Below are 24,374 nucleotides of genomic sequence, written 5' to 3' on the forward strand. Positions count from 1 at the left end.
GTTTGGGTTTAGCTGTGAGCCCTGGATTTTGCAGTAGGCTTCCAAAGTGAAATTGGGGATGAGGTCGGAAAGGGAGATGGGTGGAGTTTCAAACTCCTCTTCCGATTACCCAAGTCATGTCATAATTAGGAAGAATCACCAGACCGACTCGGACTTTGAGAGATCACCAGTCAGGCAGTCGATCATTGATATTTATTGAGCACTTAATGTGTGTGGAGCACTGTACTAATCAGTCAGTGGTGCTCATTGTGTATAGAGCACTGTTCTAAGCTCTTGAGAGAGTACAGTACAACAGAGTTGGTAGTCATGTTCCCTGGCCTCAACGAGCTTACGGTCTAGAGGGGAGACACAGTAAAATAAATTACAGATAGGGGACATAGGAGAGAATAAGGATATTTACCTAAGTGATGTGGGGCTGGGGGTATGGTGAGTATCAGCTTAGGAAAGGCCTCTTGGAGATGTGATTTTAGGAGGCAAATAGTCCTTTAATTTAACCTTCTGGTCTGGCGAAGGTGGATCATAGCTCCTGCTTTCTCCTAGAACACAGGGGCCATGTTTCTGATAAACCCCTCGTTAAGGGAAACTCGCATTATAGTAGTACTTGTGCCTTGCCTGACACCACGCATGTGCACATAACTGTTTCTTCCAACTTCACACCGTGTTCTATCCAGAAAGACACGGATTGTTGGAAGAATATTTCCCAATTCCCTTGGGTGCGCTCCACCCAAAACACATTTCAAAGGAGCTGAGTGTACAGAAAGCCTCCACAAGAAAGTGATTCGTTTACCAGTCTCAGTAATGTGTTTCCATTTTCAACTACCCTCCATTTCTCAGCTCTGTCCTGGTTGCAGTGTCAGCCCATTTTATCTGATTCTGTCTTCTGAGGAGATGAAGAACAGCTGCTCCCTCTTCTCTGGATAATAACCCTTCAGAGCCTCTACGGCCTTTGCAAACCCGGGAAGCTTGATTTGGGGGTCTGTTTGGCCAAGTCAGCTTGTATATTTTAGGCCAAGTTAATCAGGTCCTACATTACTGAGTGTCCTCTGGAAAGACTTTAAGGCATTCCCAGAAGGGACAGTGAGATCAGAAATGGAAAAGAGAATAGGATCTTGGATTTGGCCTTCCCAGTGTGTTCTTGGCATCGTGAAGAGAGATGTGAAATGTGTAGGTTTCTCTGCTAAACCCTCACTCAGAAAGGCAAATCTAACCTCGTTCCAAGGGGACTAGGTTTATTTACTTGATTTTATAGAGCTTCCTCTCCAGCCAGTTTGGATTCTCTTCCTGCCCCTTTCCCTCTTCTCTGCTTCTCGGTCTCTCAGTCTCTGTCGCGCTCTGTCTCATTCTCTCTCCCTCTCTGTCTCATTCTCTCTCTCTCTCTCATGTCATTTGGAACGGCATAGATGTGTATAGTGTGGCTTTGTGGGCAGTGTCAGCTCATGTTTCTTTTGGGTTATGGCTTTAAGCACCCTTTATCTTTGAAAAATCAGTGGAGAGTAAAGTTTAAAATGGGAGGAAAGGACCAAATTTTTGAACTCCCGAGTTAAAAGTTCCTTTTAAGTGTTGGTAAAAAACCTGTTACTAAGGAGTAAAAGGTAGGGGCATAGGTGCTCTTAACTCTCGGTTGTGCTATTTTTTTTTTATTGTTTCATTGGAAAGCCTTTCTTTTCGTCCACTTGCCAGCATGGAGACAGGCTTTCTGGTCTACCGTGAATTAGAACTGGTTATGCTAGCAGGGGAAAAATAAAAAGGAAGAACCAGAAAGTGGACAAACCCACCATCTCACATTCCTCTAACTTTGCTCCAAAAGGTGTTGTCACTTAACAGCAAGCAACTTTGGAGCTTGTTAGAGCCATGGGCAGGTGTGTATATGTGTGTTCGTGTGCGTTTTGTGTTTTCAGCAGATAATGGGAAGTGTTTCCTTGCTCCAAGAGCAGGTGAGATATGTTCCATCAGAATTGCTGCCATTTTAATACTTAATGAGCTGGCTCAGTGGGGCTTTTTCTACCTGTTGTTTCTTTAACACTTTTATCAGTGCAGTATCTTCCTACTTCACTTCAGGGTATTGATTTGAATCTCTTCTCCCGAATAAATGCTGATGTAGCCAATCTCTGGCACGTCCATTCCTTGAAGTTGTTTTCCAATGCATTTAGCCTCCCGATTATATACAAGCAAAGGGATTTGCAAGTAGTGTGATATTTTTTCTTGTCTTGCTATAGGATGGAATGAAAGGTTGCAACAGAGGCATTTTACAATTTGTTTTTACCCTAAAGGATAATTGTCACAGCAGTGTTTCAAGTCTGTCTCATCTTCTTTGTTCACTTAAAGCACACTAGACTTAATAGGGTCCATTTTTAGGATGAGGGGCTTTATACCCACCAGAGATATCTGGCTCATTTTACATCTTAGTTCCTGGTCATGGACATCCTACATTGGTTTGCCAAGGAGCAGAGATTTTGTAAACTTTGAAAAAAACACCTAGGGACTACATGGTTCTCTCATCTTTCTTCCCAATTCATGTCCTCTAGCTGAGGACAAAATGGCTTCAGTATGGCTTCAAGAATGTGTTTGTAGTCCAAGTCACTGCTTAAACAGCAATCTTTCCAACTTTTCCAGCATCGTAGATTGTAATATCCAAGTCTCGATCCCCTTGTGCAAGGCTGAAAGTTGTTCAGGCTGTTTTTAGCCCTAGGGAGTGTTATAATAATAATAATTATGATGGTATTTGTTAAGCATTTAACTATGTGCCAAGCACTATTCTAAGCACTGGGGTAGATACAAGGTAATCAGGTTGAACACAGTTCCCATCCCACACGGGGCTAACAGTTTTAGTCCCCATTTTACAGATGAGGTAACTGAGGCACAGAGAAGTGAAGTGACTTGCCCAAGGTCACACAGCAGATAAGTTGTGGAGCTAGGATTTGAACCCAGGTCCTCTGACTCCCGGGCCCAGGCTCTTCCCACTAGGTAATGGCACGGGGGCTCGTTCTGGCCCTCAAGGCTGCAGAGCTGTGTTCTGGCCGTTCCCCTGCTCCCCAGCAGACAAAAAACAGGGAGGCCCGGCAGAGGTAAATTGTAAACCTTAGGATGGACCATGCACATAAATTCATATCCCCACTTTTCCTTCTGCTCCCAGTATTTGTAAATCATATTTGTCTAGTTCCTCCATTAGATTGTGAGCTTCCTGGGGGCAGGAAATATGTAGATTCCTTTGGTTGTACTCTTCAAATTGCATAAGACCAGTGCTTCACACTCAGTAAATGCGTAATTAATATAATTGATTGCTTGACCTGTCTTGCTTCCTGATAGGTGTTCACTACTACCCACTGTGGGGAAGGAACTATTTGTAAACTAAGTTGTATAGCTCTTTGTGTATTTCCAAGAAGATGTGGTCTGTGACACGTTAACCCATACACCGATTTGCAGAGCCTGCAAATGGATAAACTTGAGAGGCCTCCCCACCACAGCACACACACAACCACACACACACCCCACCCCACCCTCTTCCGAGAGGTACCTGGAGAAATTGTGGTGGGGCTGTTGTGATTCAGACAACTCCGGCAGTTGGAGCCACAAGGCTAACCGAATATTTCACCGAGGTTATGGAGGGAATGGGGGTCTTCGCAGTGGGCTTAATTGCTCACCGAGAGTTTGGAGAGCACCTGGAAGAGTCGCCGAAGAAGCAGGAAAATAGTTTCCCCCCCATCCCACCCACCCTCTGGGCTTACGTCGTCTATGTTTTCTCTTTCCAGAGGACCAGCTGCCTCATGGCTTCCCCACCATCGATATGGGGCCCCAACTGAAGGTGGTTGAGAAGGCACGCACCGCCACCATGCTCTGTGCTGCCGGGGGTAACCCCGACCCAGAGATCTCCTGGTTCAAGGACTTCCTCCCAGTGGACACCGCCACTAGCAACGGGCGCATCAAACAGCTCCGTTCAGGTAAACCCAGACTCCCTCCTGGCTCAGACCAAAGCTTTCCTTGCTCCTTCCTTTTCACTTACCGCTCTCTTTCCCGGGCTCACTCGGAGGTGAAACTTTCTGCTGCGTGCCAAAGTCTTACTGACAGGCTTTTTCCTCACCCTGAGAAAAAGCGTGTTGCCGGAGCGCTTGTCCTGGGGCAGGATATCACAGCTTGTTATCCTGTTAAGGGAGCAATCCAGAGTGACAGGCTGCTGGTAGCTCACCACCTGCTCCTGGCAGCCTTCCCTTCCTCAGCAGCTGGGGTGGGGAGGGAAGGGCGAGTGAAGGGAGTATTCGGAGGGAGAAGGGGTGGTTCATCCCAAGTTTGGGGGGGTCAGGGAGGACGGGCAGGACTTTCTCCATTGATGCTGTTTTAAACACAGGGCCGCGTCCCTCGTTTCCTTTTACGTAATAAACCCAGAGGAAAGGACGGAGCGTCCGAAACCTAGAAATCTGCCTTCCCCTGGATGGAGTCCGCTTCACGTCTCACGTCCCATTTGAGCTGAGACCAAGAAAGCTCACTGAGCTTAGGGAATCAGTGCTGGGTCAGTAATTATGCAGGCAGGTAATAATAATAATGATGATGGCATTTATTAAGTGCTTACTTTGTGCAAAGCACTGTTGTAAGCGCTGGAGAGGTTACAGGGTAATCAGGTTGTCCCACGGGGGGCTCACAGTCTTAATCCCCATTTTCCAGATGAGGTAACTGAGGCCCAGAGAAGTGAAGTGACTTGCCCAAAGTCACACAGCTGACAGTTGGCGGAGCCAGGATTTGAACCCATGACCTCCAACTCCAAAGCCCATGCTCTTTCCACTGAGCCGCGCTGCTTCTCTCCAAACCCACCTCCAGCCTGCCTGGTCCCATTCCCCCATATTTAACATTTTAACGGGAATCCAGGTACGTCTGGCCCTGCTCGAACAACTCTGGGGCGGCGGGCTTTCCGGGTTGTTTTAACTTGGCTTTACTGCTGGAAATGGGCCAAGGACCCGGTGTCCCACTCGTCATAACTTCTTCACTACCTTGTCATCTCAGAAGATCCCCAAGTGTTTAACAAGCGTCCCTCCTGTTCCACCCTGGGAAATTCTGGGCAGGGTTGAGCAGCTGCGTGGTAATTGGGGTGTAGGACAGGGAGTGATCAAAGAGGCCCCACATCCCTTTGAAACCCTGGTATGATTGAACCGTGGGGGCTGGGAAAGAGACAAAAGAAACATCTTGGGTAGCCCCGAGGTGACCTCCCTGGCCACGCTGGTCTCGCTGAGAGTTGTCTTGAAGAGGGTAGCAGCCTAGCCCCTCCCACCGCAGATTTAGACACTAACACATGTCTGGAGGAAGAAAGCCCGGATAGTGATGTAGCTCTGATGTGTGTAATTAGCCAAGGCGAGCACCTACATTACAACTGATTGACACTCAGCTCCCACTGAGGCTGAGCTGTGGATACTAATTACACTAATACGTTTACAGCTTATGAAATTTCACGGTGACCTTTAGCTTATCTCTCCCACAAATATAGTTTAATCTTGATACGTTTGTGCCGAAGGAAAATAGCACCCGCGTTAATTATTTTGAAAATCCTTCAAGAAGGTGATGGGAGATGCTCTCCACTCCCCTCTCCTTCTCCCCCCTCAAGCAAATAAGTCCCACAGAGATGAATCGGGGACCCCATGGCTCCTCTCCTTCCTGGCCAAGCAGTGGAGAGCCTGGAATTTGGGTCAGCTGGGAGAGAAGAGGAGGGAGGCCCGTGGAAATAAATTCCCATTTAACAGCTTGAAATGATGCTGAGCGGCTGCCCTGGGAGGTGGAGCTGAAAGGCAAAACTGAAAAGCCTGACGAGGCCTAGAAGTTTGCTCTCCCTCCCAGTCTTTGCTGAGGGAGCTGCTCTTCAGGAATGTCTCAGTTGGGTTACATCAGGGACTCAAACTCTCCGAAGCCAGCCAGTCACTGAAGACGTTATAATTACCTCATTGAATGTCAGGGGAATCTTCCAGGAATCAATGAGCAGCAGACAACTTCAGACCTGAGAGAAGAATTGATTAGGTCCTTGGGTAGTAAATGAGGTTTCTAGTCTTCAGTACAACAGACTTCCAGGAATGATTACAACCTGGGTGTTTTTAGGGGGAGCGATAGCAATATCAGGGTCATGATAACTTTATTGTTGTTGGTTTTTTTGCTACTAGTCCAGAGATGGACCTCGTTCATACACTCTCACTAGTATTGACTGAGCACCTAGTATGTGCAAAGCTCTTCAATAGGTTCTCGGGAGCATTCTGTAGAAGGAACAGACATGATTCCCACCTTCAAGGAACTTACGGTCTAATAGAAGCACTGAGAAGCAAAAGGTGTTTCCGGGTTAATGTAAATTTTTTGAAGTGCTGTCTCTTTAGTGACCTTCATTTGCATTTCATTTCTTGAAGTAATCGATGAATGGCATTTATTGAGCGCTTACTCTGGGCAGAGCAGTGCACTACGCGCTTGGGAGTGTACCACACAGTGGAGTTGGTAGACGTGCCCCCTTATAGGTCCTGTTCATTAGTGCACAGGCTGGAGCTTGAATTATTTCTCATCCTTCGGTGTGGTCATGTTGATGTGGTAGAAGAGGTTGTCTCCTCTGCTCCCCTCCTCACAAAGCAAAAGTGCAATTAGAAGAGCTCCCAGGGAATTGACTAGCCAATAAGAGTTGCTCTGGAGAGGAGCACAAAAGATTGCATTGACCTCATTCAGTAAACATTAGACCTCTGCACTTAAAGAAGCTGCCTTTCTCTCAGGAATTTGTGGGAAGGCTGGGATAAGGGGGAGAGAGAAAAGGGAGGGCTTGGCCATGAACTGATACGAAAGTCTTTTGTGGTTCCCACAGCCCAACTCCGTTTGTGTCCAAGTGGCACCGATTTGGGAAGAGTCACCGGAGGTATGCGAGAAAGCATTAGCTCATTTAATTTAATTAAAAACCACCAAGATGGAGGCAGCTGAATGCAGTTAATTAAAATAGTTGTAATAAAAATGCTGAATGTTTAGCCATGGCTCACATACAGTTAGTCTATCTGAGTTCTCTTATCAGGAGGGAGCAGTTTACTTTATATACTTTTCCAAAAGTGCCCATCAGTTTTGCTCCGTGGTTGATGACATTGCCGGAAAAGTTTATTAGTCTGAATTGGTTCTTGCTGTGAATACCAAAGAGTTTCTTTCTCTCTCTATCTCTCTTTAACTTAGCAGTACCCCTAGTAAGCTGCCTTTATTGTCCTCTCCCAGTCTAGGAATGAGGGAAAGGCATGACATCTCATATCCAGGTTAGGGCGGTCTCTTGTTTTTGCAGCCGTCAGCTGGATTAGCCCCAGAGAAAAATGAGGCTGTGTCTGTTTCTTAGCAGCCTCGAGGGTGGAGTTCTCTTCAGAATCAATCCCTTGGAACACAGTAAGTGCAGAGCACTGTACTAAGTGCTTGGATAGTACAATTCGGCAACAGATAGAGACAATCCCTACCCAACGACGGGCTCACAGTCTAGAAGGGACTCCCCTCCAGGAGACCCTCAACATATTGTGACTTGGAGTGTGTCGCCTCAAAGCCAGTGAAGCTCAGGTTTATTTCCACCTGCTGAGGGCATCAGAATCCAGAAGCCCCCCAGAGTGGTAGGAAATGAGTGCCCAGTCCAGCCTCTCTCAGGGGGCAAGACCTGGAGCCCAGAGAGAAGCATTTTAATCTGAGTCTTTGGGACTGGAACTGCCTGTATTCTTTGAAAATATCACTTGAGGCAACCCAAGAGTTTCCATTATGTCCAGAAGCAGAGCCTGAATCACATACTCAAGTGGCACACTGAATTTGGGCTTCCTGAAAATGCCGAGCAAGTTCTGATTTGGGTTTTCTCCTTAAACCTTCTCCAAATTCAGAAAGATCCAGGTTCATAATAATAGTAAAAATGATAATGATGAAGAATAGTGGAACTTGTTGAACATTTAGAATATGCCAAGCACTGAACTAAGCCCTGGGGATCATTAAGTAGGAGGGAGAACAAGTATTGAATCCCCATCTTATTGAGGAGGAAACTGAGGCACAGAGAAGTTGAGTTGCCCACTAAGGTCACCCAGCAAGCAAAATGTGGAGCAGAGATTAGAATCCAAGTCCTCTGACTCCCAGGTCCTGGCTCTTTCCACAAGGCCATGCTTCCTTTCATTCATTCAGTCGTATTTAGTGAGCGCTTACTGTGTGCAGAGCACTGTACTAAGCGCTTGGGAAGTACAGGTTGGCAACATATAGAGACGGTCCCTACCCAGCAGCGGGCTCACAGTCTAGAAGGGGGAGACAGACAACAAAACAAAACATATTAACAAAATAAAATAAATAGAATAGTAAATATGTACAAGTAAAGTAAATAGAGTAATAAATCTACACAAACATATATACAGGTGCTGTGGGGAGGGGAAGGACGAAGGGCAGGGGGGTTGGGGAGGGGGAGAGGAAGGAGGGGGCTCAGTCTGGGAAGGCCTCCTGGATGAGGTGAGCTCTCAGTAGGGCTTTGAAGGGAGGAAGAGAGCTAGCTTGGAGGATGTGCGGAGGGAGGGCATTCCGGGTCAGGGGGAGGACGTGGGCCAGGGGTCGACAGCAGGACAGGCGAGAACGAGGCACAGTGAGGAGGTTAGCGACAGAGGAGCGGAGGGTGCGGGCTGGGCTGGAGAAGGAAAGAAGGGAGGTGAGGTAGGAGGGGGCGAGGTGATGTAGGAGGGGGCGAGGTGATGGACAGCCTTGAAGCTGAGAGTGAGGAAGTTTTGCCTGATGTGTAGGTTGACTGGTAGCCACTGGAGATTTTTGAGAAGGGGACTAACATGCCCAGAACATTTCTGCACAAAGATGACCCGGGCAGCAGCATGAAGTATAGATTGAAGTGGGGAGAGACAGGAGGATGGGAGATCAGAGAGGAGGCTGGTGCAGTAATCCAGTCGGGATAGGATGAAAGATTGAACCAGCAGGGTAGCGGTTTGGATGGAAAGGAAAGGGCGGATCTTAGCGATATTGCGGAGGTGAGACCGACAGTTTTTGGTGACGGATTGGATGTGAGGGGTGAACGAGAGAGCAGAGTCGAGGATGACACCAAGATTGTGGGCTTGTGAGACGGGAAGGATGGTAGTGCCGTCTACAGAGATAGGAAAGTCAGGGAGAGGGCAGAGTTAGACCGGTGCTGTGAAAACACTCCTGCCAATCATGCTCTAAGGCTCATGGCTAATTCAAAGCATGGAGTGCCCACCATTGAGCCAGAGTGGAATCCCCTCTGTGCCTTCTGAGGTCCTGAGCACTTTCCTGGTGCGAGGAAACAGATCTGCCTGGGAAGACTCTTTCTGTAATGCTAGTCAAGATCTAGACCATTAAAAATAATGTTTTTTACAACTAGGGAATATTGGTATTGAATATTTCATTCCTTCTGTATGCTAACTTAATTCAGGTTGCCCAGAGAAAAGACAAGAGAAATTTTATTAAAAGTAGTCTTTTCTCTCCCCCTGCCACCCCAACAAATTCAAGGAACTTGAATTAAATAAGTTGACTAGAAAACAAGAATCCACCAAGGGTGATCAAGTGAGGTTGTATGTCACGTGGATTCCCAAAGCACTTCGATGGCCACCCATCAGACATTGGTAGGAAAAACTCCAGTTTCTCTCACCTAAGCCGTAAAAGGGCCTCTGCTCAACTGATAAAACACTTTAAATACGAGCTTTCAGTACACTTGGAAGACCATGTTTATTTACCAGTCAGAACCAAGGAAACAGAAGGAATTCAGAAGGAAATTCTGGGGGAAACCACCCCCAGAGGGTAAATAAGTGAGCCTGAATGGAGGGGGGGAAAGAGTCCATATTGCTGTCCCATCTTCCGGGAATCTGTTTCCAGTGTCTGTTCCCTATGCAGGAAAGCAGCTCTAGCGTTCTGGGATTGGCTCGCCACAGAGAAGGGCTCCTTTTCCCTCAGTTATTGTGGGAAAGCTACTGCCCTGTTCCTATTTCTTGCCCAGCAGTGTGCCTGTAATTGAGGTTGTTTTCTGCTTCTTAAAAGGGGACGCAAGGATCATTCGTGGTTTACACTTGAATTTTTTCCCCTTAGGAATATGATTAGGACCCGAACCCAGGCAGAAGATGCAAAAGCTAAAATGCATTTGAACAAAGTAGCAATCACAGCAGAGGCACCTTACTCTGCTTTCCTCTTTTCCCATCTTCCTCTGCAACCGGCTTGGCCCCAGGAGTTACTAGAGGTGGGCCCAGCTGCGGGCTAGAAAGGTGACTGTGGAGGGGAAGCCATGGAAAGAAATTGTTGTCACCCCGCTTGAGAGCTCAAGGAGTATTTTCTCCAAGCTTCCTTTCTCGGGAACAGAACATTCACTTCAGAGTGATTGGGGAAGGGTTTTCAGACCAAGGGCTAGGTCTGATACTGATCAGAAAGAGGAGCCCAGCCCCTTAGGGAAGAATAGTTTGAGAGCAAGATCAAGTGCAGACTGTTTTAATTACTTTTAGGCGGCAAGTGAAATGTGCTGAAAATATGCCTTCTTTGTGTTTTCAGAAACTGTTTGAGTGTCTCTCATTGTTTCCCATTGGGTGATGATTGTGGTGGATAATGGGCTGGGGAGCTGTAAATCCAACCTGCCCAGCACTCATATATGCTTACTGGTATTTATTATCGGTGGTGCTGTCCCGTTTAACCCTGTTTTTCTGTCTGTTTAAACTCCTCAGTTTTCTTTGGTAAGTGCCTGGTGTTCAGACCTTATAAATCTGCATAAGACCAACACCTACTATGGATTGCCTCCCTCCTGATTAAAAATGCATGAAATCCCTTCTCTACTAACAGCCTTCATCTGCCAGATAAGACCATGGGGACAAAACTTGGGAATTAGGGGGTTAAGGAAAGCCCCACACCTTGGAGGATCCATTTGTGGAACCTGCCTGCAGCTGCTAGCAGTGAAGAGGCGGCAGGCTCTGGGAGACTTTCCCATAGTCAACCCAGGGGCCTCACAAAGGCCTGCTCCCAAATCCACTGGGCTTTGCCGTCCGAGCCCTCCCTCTAAGTTGTGTTCTCTTCAGCCATGAGGGTTGGGCCTCAATGTGATGATGGAAGCTGGTTCCGCCTCTCCTTTTGGAAAATATTAGTTAAGTTTTGGGTTTTCCTCATTTGTGTAGACATATTTCAGACATCAGAGCAACTAGTTTTCCAGTGGAAAGGTGATCCTAGGTTTAGTGGCTTGACTGTCCTCTGGGGGAAAACCCTGGCAGGTAGGCCGTTTTAAATAAGGCTACTTACTGTGGCCGCTTCCCCCCGACCCTTACCCCTCTTCCTCCACCTCAACTGTCGGTACCTCAGGGGCCTTGTTTCATGCTGATTGGTTTTTAAAACGCAGCGGATTTTGTCCCACTGGTCGATCTAGCCCATAAATAAGAATGAATCACACCCCGGCCACTGCCATGTGCTAACATCCCGCCCCGCCACTCACATGCACCCGTACACCTGCAGAATGACAGGAAACTGAGGTGGGGCGGGGGGCTCGCCATGACAGAAGGGGGCAGACTGGGTGGACAAGTGCCATCTCTCCCAGCATCTCTTCCATCTTGCTGCTTGAGTGACCCACCTGGACTGTGAATGTGGGCCATGCGAGGCCCCTTCCTGCTGCCTCTGAAGTTAAGGCTGGGGGTGTCCCCCACAATGAGGGTTGGCGAAGAATGGCCATCTGCAGGGCTGGGGGCTGCCCATGGAGACTGAGCTTTACTAACCTCCTCCAAGTGTCGCTGTGACATTGACTGCCCGTTAGTCCCTTTTTTTTAATTTCCTCCTTTCACTCTGATGCAAATCTAACTTAAAACATATTTATTTGAAAGATTTTTGTCCTTTTCCTTTTTTTTTTTTGCTTTGGTTGTAATTTTCTTCCTTTCCTTTTTGTACTAACGCTTCTCTCTGATCTTATTTGCATTCAAATTACCTCACCAGGTGGTACACCAATCAGAGGTAAGAATGCTGAAATGTGCCCCGGTTGTCACTGTCACTCCATCGCCTGTTCACCCTTCTCCCTCCAGTGTCCTCATCTTCAGCTTTATCTCTTGGACTTAACCTGAGCAGCGCCCATCCGCACTCTTTCACTAGTGTGTTTGATTTTTTAATTTATTTCTTCAGCTTGACTCCCGTAGACTCATCCATTGCAAATCTGAACTGTCGGAAGGGGGTTATTCAACTGAAAAGCCAGCAAACGAGGCAACCTACATGCCTTCCTCTCCAGGCGCTCAGCATGCGACCACTCTGAGAGTTCAAGCCACTGTAACCTCCCAGCCTTTGAGTAGTCACTCCCCAGGGCCCCAGGGATGAGGATTTCCAATCGGTCAAGGGGACAGTATGGGCCATCAACCTCCCCGGAACTGTACCCAGGCGAAAAAGCTTAACTGAGACCTGAGAGATTCCTAAGAAATGCAGGGGGCCAGTGCTGCAGCTGGAGGCAGAGCACGCTGACCCTTACCCTTAACTTCTCAGTGCCAGCCCTGGGCAAAAGCAGAGAGGCCCGCCCCACTCCTCCAGAAGCCCCAAGCCTGGAGCAGGGAGCCACCCCCACCGCTCAGCGTCAAGATGCATTTTGAGCAGATGAAGCAGAAACATATGTGGCCTCTCTTACATTTCATTAGCTCAGCCCTCCCTGTGGTTTGACAGCCCAGCGTGGCCAGAATCGGGTGAGATTTTCACAGCCTGTGTGCCCCAGTAATGATTTCCAAATTGGAATGTTTCTTCCAGTCTACATAGAGGACCTGTCTCCCCGAACTCCCTTTGCTCTGTTAATCTGCGATTTGTAGTCAGGGTCTTTAGTTCCGGTTTGGTTTTTCTTTCATTTCCATTGTTGACTGACCCCTGAATTTCTCAAGGCTGTTATCGCCACCACCAAACAGAACCAGATTCATTTGTCCAATGCTCCTTTCCTCTTCCTCTCCACCCTGCCAATGCCACACTGCTGAATCACTGCGGGAAGTCAACAGTCAGACTCTTTCTGGACCTGGTTCTGCTGCTGGGGGAGGTTAATGTTTTCAGTTCTTGGCTTAAAAATATTTATATGTGTATGTGCTTTTAAAAAAAATATGAATTATTGTTTCATGCTTTCCTGAATCAGGCTGCCCGGGAAGCGAATCTGGGTCAAGGAAAATCCTTGCCAACCTTGTTCTGCTCTGAATGGGTTTACGTACCTGTCGTGCCTTCCCCTCGGAACGCTCCCGGAGTGACAGCTGCGATGTTTCAAGCTCCTTAAACGATTTCCTCATCTCCCGCTCCTCTTACAACCCGAAAATGGAGTGACAGCTGGAATGCTAAGTAGCTGAGCGTGTGCACTCTCCGCGCGTGCACATACCCACAGCCGAGTTGCCGGGGTCTGTTCCTTTGGAAAGCGGGACCTCCCTGATGGCATTAGCCCCTCAGCCAGCACCAGAACCGTGTTGGATGTTACCATGCATCCTGCTTGGGCAGGAACATATTATGTAATGAGAACCATCCATTTCATAAAGCATACACTTCTCCTACACACTCCCCATTTGAGTCTTAATGAGGTATTATCATTCTTTTCCAAGGAAAATGTGCTTGGCATCTTTTAAAAGTTTGTGTGTCTCTCCCGAACCTCTATTGCAACAACGCCTCCCTAAAAATAAAAGAAAGAGAGGGACCTCAGAGGCCGCCTTTCAGACTTCCAGTGAGAGGAGCTGCTGACAAAGGCCCCTTGGTGTAAAGCGGAGCAGTCTCTTGTGTGTTTAGAGGATCCCCACAGAGCAGATAAAGGGGCTTGGTAAAGGGAGATGCTGTGAGGCCTGAGCGGAGTCATTGGGGTGGCCAGGCTCCAATCCTATCTGAGCACCTCTCCCCCATTCAGGTAAGTTGACTAGATCTCCAGGGTCCACTCGGGCAGGCACTGTGGAGAGCAAGCCGGTGCATTGGCTGGTCTCTGCTTCTTGAGCTGTTAGTGTCATTCCTCAGTGAGAAGCCTCTTGACTCCTCTGTTTCTTCTGCTAACTTGAAATTGAAGTCAACCGATGTATCCTTAGGGCTGGATTGATCAATCACTTTCAGTCATACTGGTAACAAGAAATCGGGTATTGACCCATTTTAAAATGCCTTAAATCTCCGTTTTAAATGCAAACCTGAACTGATGGGAGATAATTAGGAAACTTTTTGGAGAGCACTGGGGAGGAAAGGAGACTGCGAAAGTGTTTTGAAGTCAAACTTCTTGCTCCCCATTTCCAGGGGTCATTTTCCAAGGAGGAATTCTAGAATTCTACATTCTTGCCTTTTGCCTACCCTGCAAAAGAAACTTCAGTCCCACTCTACATAATCTGTCTCCCTGGAATTCCCCAATCTCTCCATGAAGCTGAGAGAGGATGATCCAATATAGGTCATCTCAGGCTGGAGACAGAGAGTTTAACTTGGAGTTTTGCCACTGCAGATAGAGTGAAATGAAATCATCTCTCATCTTCTTAGGGGCAGATCCAAGCATCACTCGGTTCTGAAAAGCATCCGTCCTGGAATTCCAGTTCTAGGTGCCACTCCCTTCTCCCCTCCCTCCCCCCACCCCTTCTCTCAATAACTGAGATTGTCATCTAGAGACCAAGGTTCATCTCTGGAAGCAGGGGTTGGATCAGTGAGGGTAGGGGGGTGTCATTTTGGCATCTCAGTTTGGACACCAGAGGCAGTGGGAGTTGCCCTACCTCCCAAGCCTGTGTTGTCTCCACAAGACTTGGGAGGGAGGGAATGAGGGATAGATATCAAGGAGAACTCTGCAGGGTCCTCAGGAAGGCCCAGTATTCATTCCTACTTCTGACTCCCTTGCTTAGAATTGGGCCAGCTGGTAGCCAGAAACCAGACTCGTGTTGTCCTTTATGAGGCCTGACTCTAGCCCTGGGAGAGTCACCCTGAGTGGACTGGAAAGAGTGAAGAACCATCATAAATATCCAGCCAGTGCTTGAGGGGGCTTTGGCAAACAAGCACCCCATCTAGGATGGGAAGAACCTCTGACCAGCTGCCCCATCTCCCACAGTTATCGGGAAGAAGGGCCAAGCAGTCCTGACTGTTTCCCTGGCAACCCTCCCGACAGGCTGCGGGTTTGGAATCTGGGGAGTTAAGTTTGTGTCAGAGTTAGAGTGCTTTTGTTAAACTTCTGATTATCTCTCCAAAAAAGAAGAGTCCCCAATCCCCCATAATGCCACAGGGAGAAGCTCTACCTGCCAGAGAACACTCACCAGCTGCTGTGTTTGGAAAGCCGATGCTCTTATCAAGATCTGCCTCTCAACGTCTCTGCACAATGCACTTTTTAAATGGCTCTTTTAAATCATGATCATCGTAAAAGTGTAGTTAATGATTTTGCCTAACCAGTGAAATTGTATTTAAATGGATAAGTAATCTTGGAGTGCTGCTCCTAGTCTTTTGTCATTGCAGAATTGAAAAGAAAAATAATGCAGAGAGAGGGAGGGAGGGAGAGAGTGGTCCTGGCTCAGGCAGAGATTTTGAAGGAGTTGCCGTTAGGGTAGTAGATAGGCAGAAGTTTCCAAGGTCTTTCCTGGACAGTCCCAAGAGCTTTACTCTCTTCCCTGCTCCAGGTTTGGCAGCTTTGTCCCTCAGCCTCTAGCTCGCAAGTCCCACAGTGCATCAGAAATGAGGTCGACTGACGTTGGAGGTCGCTTGAGCTCCAAGTGCCGCGGTGGCTCAGAACCAGTCACTCTTGCCGGAGTAGAGCCTGTCTGTGTCTTTTCGACAGAGTGGGAGGACTGACATACTCTAGAGGAAAATCCTGCCAATCGGGGCAGCAGAACCCATTGGTGCGATTGTGAGTTTTCCGCTTTTTTCTGCTCCTCCCTCAAAGCTCTTTCAAATTCATTTTCTGATTGCCAATCTTAAAAAGCCAGGGAAAGTTGACACCACCTGCAACTCTGAATCCCTTTTCTCTCCGCTCTAATTGCCCTCCTTTTCCAGGCTCTTGTCATTTCCTATCATACCATTCCCAGCCTACCTTTTTCTGGTTGGTGAGCCCACTGCTGCTTTTATTCGGCTATTCTTGAACCCAGTTCTCTGCAGATGTCTTTTCTCTCGTCCCTTTAGCCACACTTTCATTCAATTCATTCAGTTGTATTTATTGAGCGCTTACTGTGTGCAGAGCACTGTACTAAGTGCTTGGGAAGTACAAGTTGGCAACATCGAGAGATGGTCCCTACCCAACAACGGGCTCGCAGTCTAGAAGCGGGAGACAGACAACAAAACATGTGGACAGGTGACCTTCTGACTCCCCACAGTGACCCCAGATACCTCCATTGCTCTTCCTGGTAGCTAGAATCTCTTCATAAGGATTCTCGACTCTAACCTGCCACTGCTCTTGAAACTCCAAGTGGAGCTGGGCAACTCTCAAGCTGAGCCAATCCATCACATGGCTGCCCAGAAACCAGAGCGGAAGAGAGAAGCCAGCAGTGCCATTTCACCTGTTGCCACGTTGAAAGATTTTGGAAGGAAGGTTCTCTCTGTCTTGGCGACATCTCACTACTTTTGGTCTTAATGCGGTCACAAAGAAAGCTCCGAACATCATTTTTTATGATATGGCAGAATTTGATGAAGTTGACTTTCCTCTCGCTCCCTTCCCCTCCTTTGCTCAGGGAGAGAACCCAGACTTATGCTTCAGTCAGTGTTGATTCTCCTCAATAAGGTAGATGACAGTGATTAAATTAAACCGCAGGAGCTTTTCTACTGCTCAAATGATTTGATATACTCAGTTTAGCCTCCAAGGCATAGTAGAGTGGCGATGAAGAAGGCCACCTTTTCAGGATTCCCTTGCTGAGTCATTGTGTCCTACTTGAGGAGCACTGGTTGAGAGGCCTCTCAGCCAACCATCAATTTTGAGTTTTGCTTTTTTGGTTAGTTAGACCACCCTGTTTTCGTGCTTCACCATCCAAATTTGCCCAACTCTTTGAGACAAAGGAATGCCCCAGAATGTCTGCACCAACCAGTTTCTTTCCCTGGTTCAGGTGTCTCATTTATTCTTCTCTTTACATATTTACCTGGCTCTCCAGTTCCCCAGCGCCGAAGCAGGGTTGTGGGCAGAAGGGACTACTCCCGGAGGTTTGAGTTGAAAGGTGTTGTATGGGACATGGGCTGGAGAAACCAACCTAGGAGACTGTATTTCATAGTGTGACTTCGATGGGGGAGCAAAAGAACCAAAAAATCCCTCATTTGAAAGCCATGTTAAATTTCCCTTTTGCCGGCCAGGAATCCCTTCCACTTAATTAGCAGAGTAATTAATGCAGCTTTGCTCAGCCACTGGAGCCATGCTTAAATACCTGTGCCAATATAAAACACATCAATAATTTGTTTTGCTTCCACCACAGCGTGGGTGCCCCCACAGGGGCCCAGGTGTTTCCCAGAGGGTCCAGCTCTGGGCTCTCTCTCCACCCAGTCCAGCCGAAGCCATGGGAGTCCCACTTTGGAGTAAGGTTTGCCTTGTTTTCTCGTGCCGGGGACCCTTGTCTGGGCCCTCCCCAAATCTGGATCGGGCCTTCACCAGGGTGTCTTTGTCTCCTTGTTTGCACACAGGGGCTCTGCAAATTGAGAACAGCGAGGAGTCGGACCAAGGCAAATACGAGTGCGTGGCCACCAATGCTGCAGGGACGCGCTACTCGGCTCCTGCCAACCTGTATGTGCGAGGTAAGGACGGTCTCGCTCCCTGCCGGTCTCCACCCCGGCCCACCCCCACCTACCCAGCGACAGGGCCCTTGCATCGAGAACCTGTGTGCTCGAGCTGTGTGCGGTTGGGTGATGCGGTAGGAATCGCAACATCCAGCAGACCGATCCCCAAAATAGTGGAACTCCTTAGTGTTGCTGAGTGTTGGAGTGGTCGGCGTGCCAAGCTGGTGGCTCAGAGTTGCTGGAATTGGAATCCAGGCTCACAGGGCCCCTTCAGCCTAACCCCCACCCCCGCCCCCCCTTCCCGACCTGTGATTTCATTCCTTTGCCTTTTTCTTTTAGCACTTCTCTGCTCAGGACTCAACTCTCACCATCTCCGGGGATTTCTTCATTTTGCCTCTTGGTGGTTCAGGTGGAATCTGTCCTAAAGATTTGGGGTCTGGGGTTCGGGTGATGATGACGCTAACTGTGGCTCACCTAACCAGCTGGGTGATATCGTCACTCATGAAGGCAGGCCAGGGTAGCTTTCTCAGAAAGAACTATCTGTAAACTCTAGATTGCTGCCTGTGTTGAAGGACTCTGGATTGCTCCTGGGCCACAGTCTAAAAATTTACCCTGGGAAAGTCTTCTCTCTCCCAGTCCTTCTGACTAATACTTGAGTAGTGCTGACTGCGACCCCAGTCAGGAGCTTCTTCTTTGAATTCAAAGCACAGCTTTGGATTGTGACAGACACCAAGCACCTCACTTTCCCAACCAGTTTTGACAACCGTCACCTCCAGAGGGTCCGTTTTCTAAAATGGAAAACTTAAGTACGGAGGTCGGATTCCCCCAAGAGAGGGCCCCTCGACTTCTTCGCTTTTTTTACTTGCCTGGGTTCCCAACTGGGCAGACCAACCTAAACCCTACATGCCAAAGTTCAGCGCTGAGCCATCCCGATGGCAGAGTTAAAACCCCTGGCGATTACAGTGTGGGATAAGACGTCGTGTTCTAAGCAGACCACACAGAAGTTGTGCTGTGATTGGTTCTCGGTTGTTTCATAGAGAAGACCTGGCCCATACGAGAGGGTTGAGTTTTTTGCGGATGTCTCAAGTTAAAGGTATTTCTGTGTTTTGCCGGTTTAATTGCATTTTCATGTTTTCTTTCCTCTTCCTTCTGGAACAAAACCAGAGTGACCTCACAGAGCCAAGCAGAGGTGGCTGGTATTCCTGCTGCTGCAATCCTCACACCCACATTTACTTCCAGGTTCCGCTTCTTACTTCTTTAGCTGTGTGTGCCTATTTTATTTTGCAGCAGGATGTGGAATATGAGTTCTTTGCCTAGCTGAAGCTCAGCTATACTGTAGCGTGGACTTCCAAGCCACCCCATGTGGTTTCTCTGTTGGAAACTTCTGCAGCGTACATGATGGGTTTGGAATTCCTGCGACCCCTTGGCAGGTTCTGTGGGACCCCCATGGCACAGGGAATTGAAGCTTCTTGCCCGAGGTTGGGGGATGCAGTTGCCGGATGTTTGAGCTCACAATTGTTATTCCTCCCTTGCCTTCAGGGAGGGGCCCACTCTTGGAGCAACAAAGGATTTTCCTTTCTCAAAGGATCACGTTGTGCATCTAGACCCCGAAATGCCAGGGCAACTGCGAGACAGGCATTCTCCCCACCAGCCCACCTCCATGTAGAGGGCTCCACACTCTCTTTTCTCTTGTGATTTTTATGGTTCACCTCAAATGGATGGTGTTGGCTCTGAAGTGAGGGGAAACGGGAAGAGGTCCTTTTGAAAGCCTCTAACCCAGCCCATTCAGCTTGGCACATAGTAAGCGCTTAACAAATACCATCGTCGTCATCCATCAGTAACTAAGGGGTAATTTCATCCACCTGTTGGGATCACTTAGCAAGCCAGAGCCAGTGTATATGAGGTGCAGTGTTTTGTGCTATATAAATGCTGAACAAAGCTTCTTCTGGGCCTGCAGATAGGGGATACCCTTTGCTTTGGTTGATAGCTTGGCTGGTTTCTTATTAGCACTTGCTTCCCCCCCACCATACCTGTTCTTTCAGACCTTCTTCCTGTGCACGTATGGTCTGAGATCTTCCAACACGTACGATTCATATAAAGCCTTGGAGTGGAGGAGAGATGATTTACTCAATAAATTGTCACTAGAAGAAACTCCTTGACTCTGCTCAACCCCTCCTCCCCCCCGGCCCCCTGGCCTTTAGGCAGGGATTATACATGATTTATCTTAATTTCCCCCCACCCGCCCCCAGGACGATACATAATAAAATAGGTGCCATGAAATTGGGCCCTGGGTGGCTTCGGCATTGCAACCAATCAAGGGCTCTAATTTATGTCTTTATTAAATGATTTAAGAAATGGCCCCCAAGTCTCTGAGCTCTGGAAATGGGAAATAAAAAAGGCCCTAAAACCCATCTGGCTATTTTGTTACCCTGCCACGTTCTCGTTGATGAGGGGATCACAGCATCATCCTTTAGCACGGCCCTGGGAAAGAGCCTGTGAGTTTGATGGAGAAGACATTAATTAATGCAAAATTACAATAGAATTAAGCGTGCCATCCACACTGCCACCACAGGATTTCATAATGATTGACCTTATTACAATGAATACCCAAGGCATTAGCCACTTATTGGAGAGTGTGGCCGAGTGTTACCTTGATTGTAGCTTTCTGAGGAGCGATATTCACTTTCAGCTGAACCGTAGTCCCTCACCATGGTCTGGCTTGCTTCGGGTGTCCCTGCTTTAATTTAGCTGCTATTGTTAGTCTTTAAAAAAGATCAAATGTAGGTTTGTGTTGTACCGTCCGGGATTTGGTCGTGATCGTTTGCTCTCCTTCCTGGGCCTCCCCAGATAGTGATTCAAGTGGGACTCGGTGGGGCCACGTTCTCGGCATTCTGGTCTCATCCCTGTCCCGAACAGTGGCACGGGCTGGGGGTTTCAGCAGAGGAGACCGGGTTGTTAGTGGCCCAGGAGCCCCTCTCCTCTTCAGATTTCCCAGAGTCGGCCCCCCGGCACAGAAGGACTTCATTAAGAGTTAAAACACCTCTGCACACGTGATTTGTAAAGGAAAATGGATGCATTTTCCTAGAAGCTATGATTTTCATCGCCCGCAGAAGCTAAAAAGTACCGCTCCAAAGCGTTGCGCTGCAAAACTGACAGGTCTGTCTGCCTATAAATAGGGAGCTGGTATCAGCCACAGGGGGAGTGGCGTTGATAGGCGTCAAACAGCGCACTGGGCTCTCTGAATGGCTAGGCTCTTGGAGGTGAGGGGACAATGGCGGAGGGATGGCATCTAAGGAGACAAGGCCCCAAATTGGGGTCTGGGCAGGAGATAGCAGCAGCAGAAAAGAGACGGAAAGAAAGAGAGGGCCTACTGGCTGCTGCAGAGTTCCTCCAAAAGGGTTGCAACCCATTCAGCAGTGGAGGGCAATTTCCCAGGACATGTCCCTTTAATAACTGCCACGCTTGCCCCTGGGTGCCCAGGACGTGGGGGGACTGGGGCACTTAGGGGTCACTCCTCTTGCTTTTCCTCTGCCTCAGCATCTCTGTGGATTTTTGGTCTTTTGGGGCACAGATGTATAAAATCCACAGATGATATTTTCAAACACTCTTTTAGCGAATAGCTCCAGCTTCTTCCACAACCAGATTTTTCACCAGTTCCCAATGGGGAGCCAAAAACAGTGCTTCTCTTCTGATGATGCAGAAAGGGACCTATTCTACCTAAACTTTCTGGGATTGGGCTGGTACCTCTGTGGCTCCAGGCACTTCGGAGTGGTCCATTCCTAACTTCAGTAGGCCAGGGTTGTTTTGTTGTTGTTGTCTGTTGGTTCTAGTTGTATTTGTTAGGCGCTTACCAAGTGCCAAGCACTGTACTGAGCGCTAGGGTAGATAGAAGTTAATTAGGTTGGACACAGTCTCTATCCCAAATGGGGCTCATAGTCTAGGTTGGAGAGTGGAGGAGGGGCCTAGGTACTTCCTTGATCATCACTCGCCTGAAGATGCCAATGAGACCAGCCCGATTTTGGGTGCCCCTTAGGCACCCAGATCATTTGCAGGGTCTCAGGAATGCCCTGGGAAGTTCCTGAGCCAAACCAGTTTCCGACACCGGGAAACGGCAACTGCAGCCTCGGGAGGAAACCCAAACCTGATTCATCTCCCCAGCAATCTCCAGACCTATCAGTCAATCGTACATACTTATTGAGCATTTACAGTGTGTAGAACACTGTACTGAGCACTTGGGAGAGTACACTATAACGGAGTTGGTAGACACAACATGGAGCATACAGGCTTGGGCAGGAGTTCCTAGTCCTAGAATCTGCCAGGGCTAGTGTCAGCCCCCTGAGTCCTCTGCTGATGGATGCAGGCCCAAAATGCCCCAGGCTTAAGTAGACCCAGCCTTATCCTCAGGGGCTCAGCAGGACTGTCTCTCAGTAAGGACTGCAGGAAGGGAAATGGCAGGCCGGACCTTCCATCGGCCTGGGGAGAAACCACTCATCCCCAGATCTACTCACAAAGATCACCATTACTGGGTTTAAGTTTCAGTGTCTTTGATAAAGAGAAGGCAATTGGAGGAGCCTGGTTAATTCACAATCTTGATAATCAGGGCTTGGAGAGTTGAGAGGTAGCTGCACTTGGAAATTGTAATTACAGGTGTGGTGCAGAGGAAAACACTTAGCCCAGAAGAACGGAATGACCTCCTTCTCTCCTCAAACCTGGACAAGCCACAAGCCCTTTCTGAACAAGTTGACGTTAACTGTGCACCCATCCAGAGATTGCGAAGTAACTGATCCTTAATGTTTTTCCTTTCATGACAGTCATCTCCCATCTCAACTGTGGGTCCCAGAATTCAGTTATGGGTCATTTGGGCCCCTTTCTGTGGACTCTGGGACAGCAGGAATTGAGATTGGGACAGCAAGGGAATAAAGCAGTTTTTATAGTTCACCTGGGATCCCTGATCATTCTGACCCACCATAACATTTTGATTCATCCCACCTTGGGCCAGGACGGGCTCTTGCAGCTAGAAAGGGAGTACGCTAACTGTTGGAAAGAGACCTGGGCCTCTGAGCCAAAGATTTCTTAGTTTGCCCCAAGCGGGTGGGCTTCTTTTAAGTTAGAAACCACTTTTAACAGGGGATCAGTGTGTTCCCAGCCCCCCAGACATTCTGCCAGGACCTTTCAGGAGTGGCTCAGTGGGGAGATTAATTCACTGGTTCCTGGGCTGCCAGAGATTAGTAATATTTCAGCTGGCGATCAGGACTGTAGTAGCTCTTTGTGGGAGAAGTAGAACAGAGGCAATTGGAAAGGCACAGGAAACATCGTACTGCAAAGTAAGTTGTAGTTGCCTGGTGCTGACTAGTGACTCTTGAGTGATTATAGCCAGGCTCACCCCAGGGAGGAGTCGATTTGCAGAGAGGGAGCCACGATTACTTCTTCGGGCTTGTCACTGGCTGTCTTCAGACACTCAGGACTGAAGCCTGCTTTTACAAAGCAGTTTTGCTTTGCCTCTCTCCCCATTGACTAGACTCCTCACAGTTAGATCTCTGGTCAGGAGCCTGTAGGACTACAGCAGGAGGGCAGATTTTCCATTGGATTTCCCATTCATTCTTTCTGCTAATCTGATTCTTTCTTTTTTCTAGTGGCTGATCCTAATTTTTTTTTTTTTAGATTCTTGTCCTTTGAATGTGTTCTGGGCTAATGTAGAAGTTCGGAGGTGGTCTACCCCCATCCTTCTGCTTCATTCACGTGGTGCAAATGAGGCAAATTTATTAAGGACCCTGGGGATAAAATTCCATAGGCTCCCACCCAAAAGCAGACCTTTCTATTGGAAAGGTATTTGAGACTATGAGTTTTGTGTTCTGCTCTCTTGATTCCTCACCCTACTGGGAGGATCAGGCTGTTCCACTGAGAATCTCCTGGGAGCTGAGTAAATCCATCTGTAGTCTCATCTTACGTATCAGTTGCCTCGGTGATCCTGGGAATCCAAAAATAGGGAACTGGGAGATTCTTGTGATGGGTCCCTATAGAGTAGTCCAGGAATGCTGGTAGTTAGGTACATTTCCCTGCCACAAGACCCGAGCATTTCTGTGCCCAGCTTTCAGGTCCTTCATATGTGAGGGGCCCCAAGTTGGTCTGAAATATGGGCTTAAGTTATAGTTCGTTCCATTAGTTGGGGATCTTGGGGACTGGTACTTCCTGGTTACCCCCTGGGCTAGTAGTTAACCCCAGGATGTTGTGTACCATCTTGCATGCAGCAAACCGTACACACAGCCAAGGCTTTCCATTGGTGGTGACACTGAATTATGCTTCCCCTAGGCAACACACTGTCCAAAGACGCAAGGTTAGACAGAGGATATAATTGAATTGAGCACGTCTGTGACACTTAAAGCACAATGCCAGGACGACAACGACATGGCAGGCCTGAAACCATCGTCCTCTGCCCCCACCTGAGCAACAGTGGCTGAGGCGTAGCCCGTTTGGCCTGAGCTGAAGCTGCTGCCACTTGGCTGCTAGAAGCAAAGGAGATGGGCTGGTAGAGGGAGCTAAGTGCCCACTTCTCTTCCCTCTCTTTCCCTTTTCTCCGCTTCCCACCCCTCCCCATCTCACTTCTCTCTCTTCCTCCTCCCTGTCCTAGCAGAGATGCCCAGGGCCCAGGCAGACCAGACCTGGTCCCTGGAACCCACACAGCACAGAACCCAGGGTGTCCGTTCATTGAAAACATGAAGTAATTGTGATTGTTTGGCTAGGCTCCAGGAAGCTTGGCTGCCATTCTTGGCTCT

General features: G+C 48.3%; 1 protein-coding gene across 11 annotated transcripts in view; it reads left to right on the forward strand.

Annotated features, from left to right (window-relative positions):
• The window catches only part of PTPRF (protein tyrosine phosphatase receptor type F), a 311,983-nt gene that overhangs the window by 203,816 nt on the left and 83,793 nt on the right, over nucleotides 1–24,374 (forward strand). For 7 of the 11 annotated variants that reach the window (XM_038760657.1, XM_038760663.1, XM_038760662.1 and 4 more), the window contains exons 4-5: nucleotides 3,750–3,938; nucleotides 17,509–17,619. In XM_038760657.1, coding sequence (XP_038616585.1) covers nucleotides 3,750–3,938; nucleotides 17,509–17,619 — 300 coding nt within the window. Of the gene's footprint in view, nucleotides 1–3,749; nucleotides 3,939–11,904; nucleotides 11,923–17,508; nucleotides 17,620–24,374 lie in introns of all 11 variants that reach the window. The other 4 variants (XM_038760656.1, XM_038760661.1, XM_038760660.1 and 1 more) reach the window with 1 other exon arrangement.

Source organism: Tachyglossus aculeatus, chromosome 18, assembly GCF_015852505.1.
Source record: "Tachyglossus aculeatus isolate mTacAcu1 chromosome 18, mTacAcu1.pri, whole genome shotgun sequence".
NCBI lineage: Eukaryota > Metazoa > Chordata > Mammalia > Monotremata > Tachyglossidae > Tachyglossus > Tachyglossus aculeatus.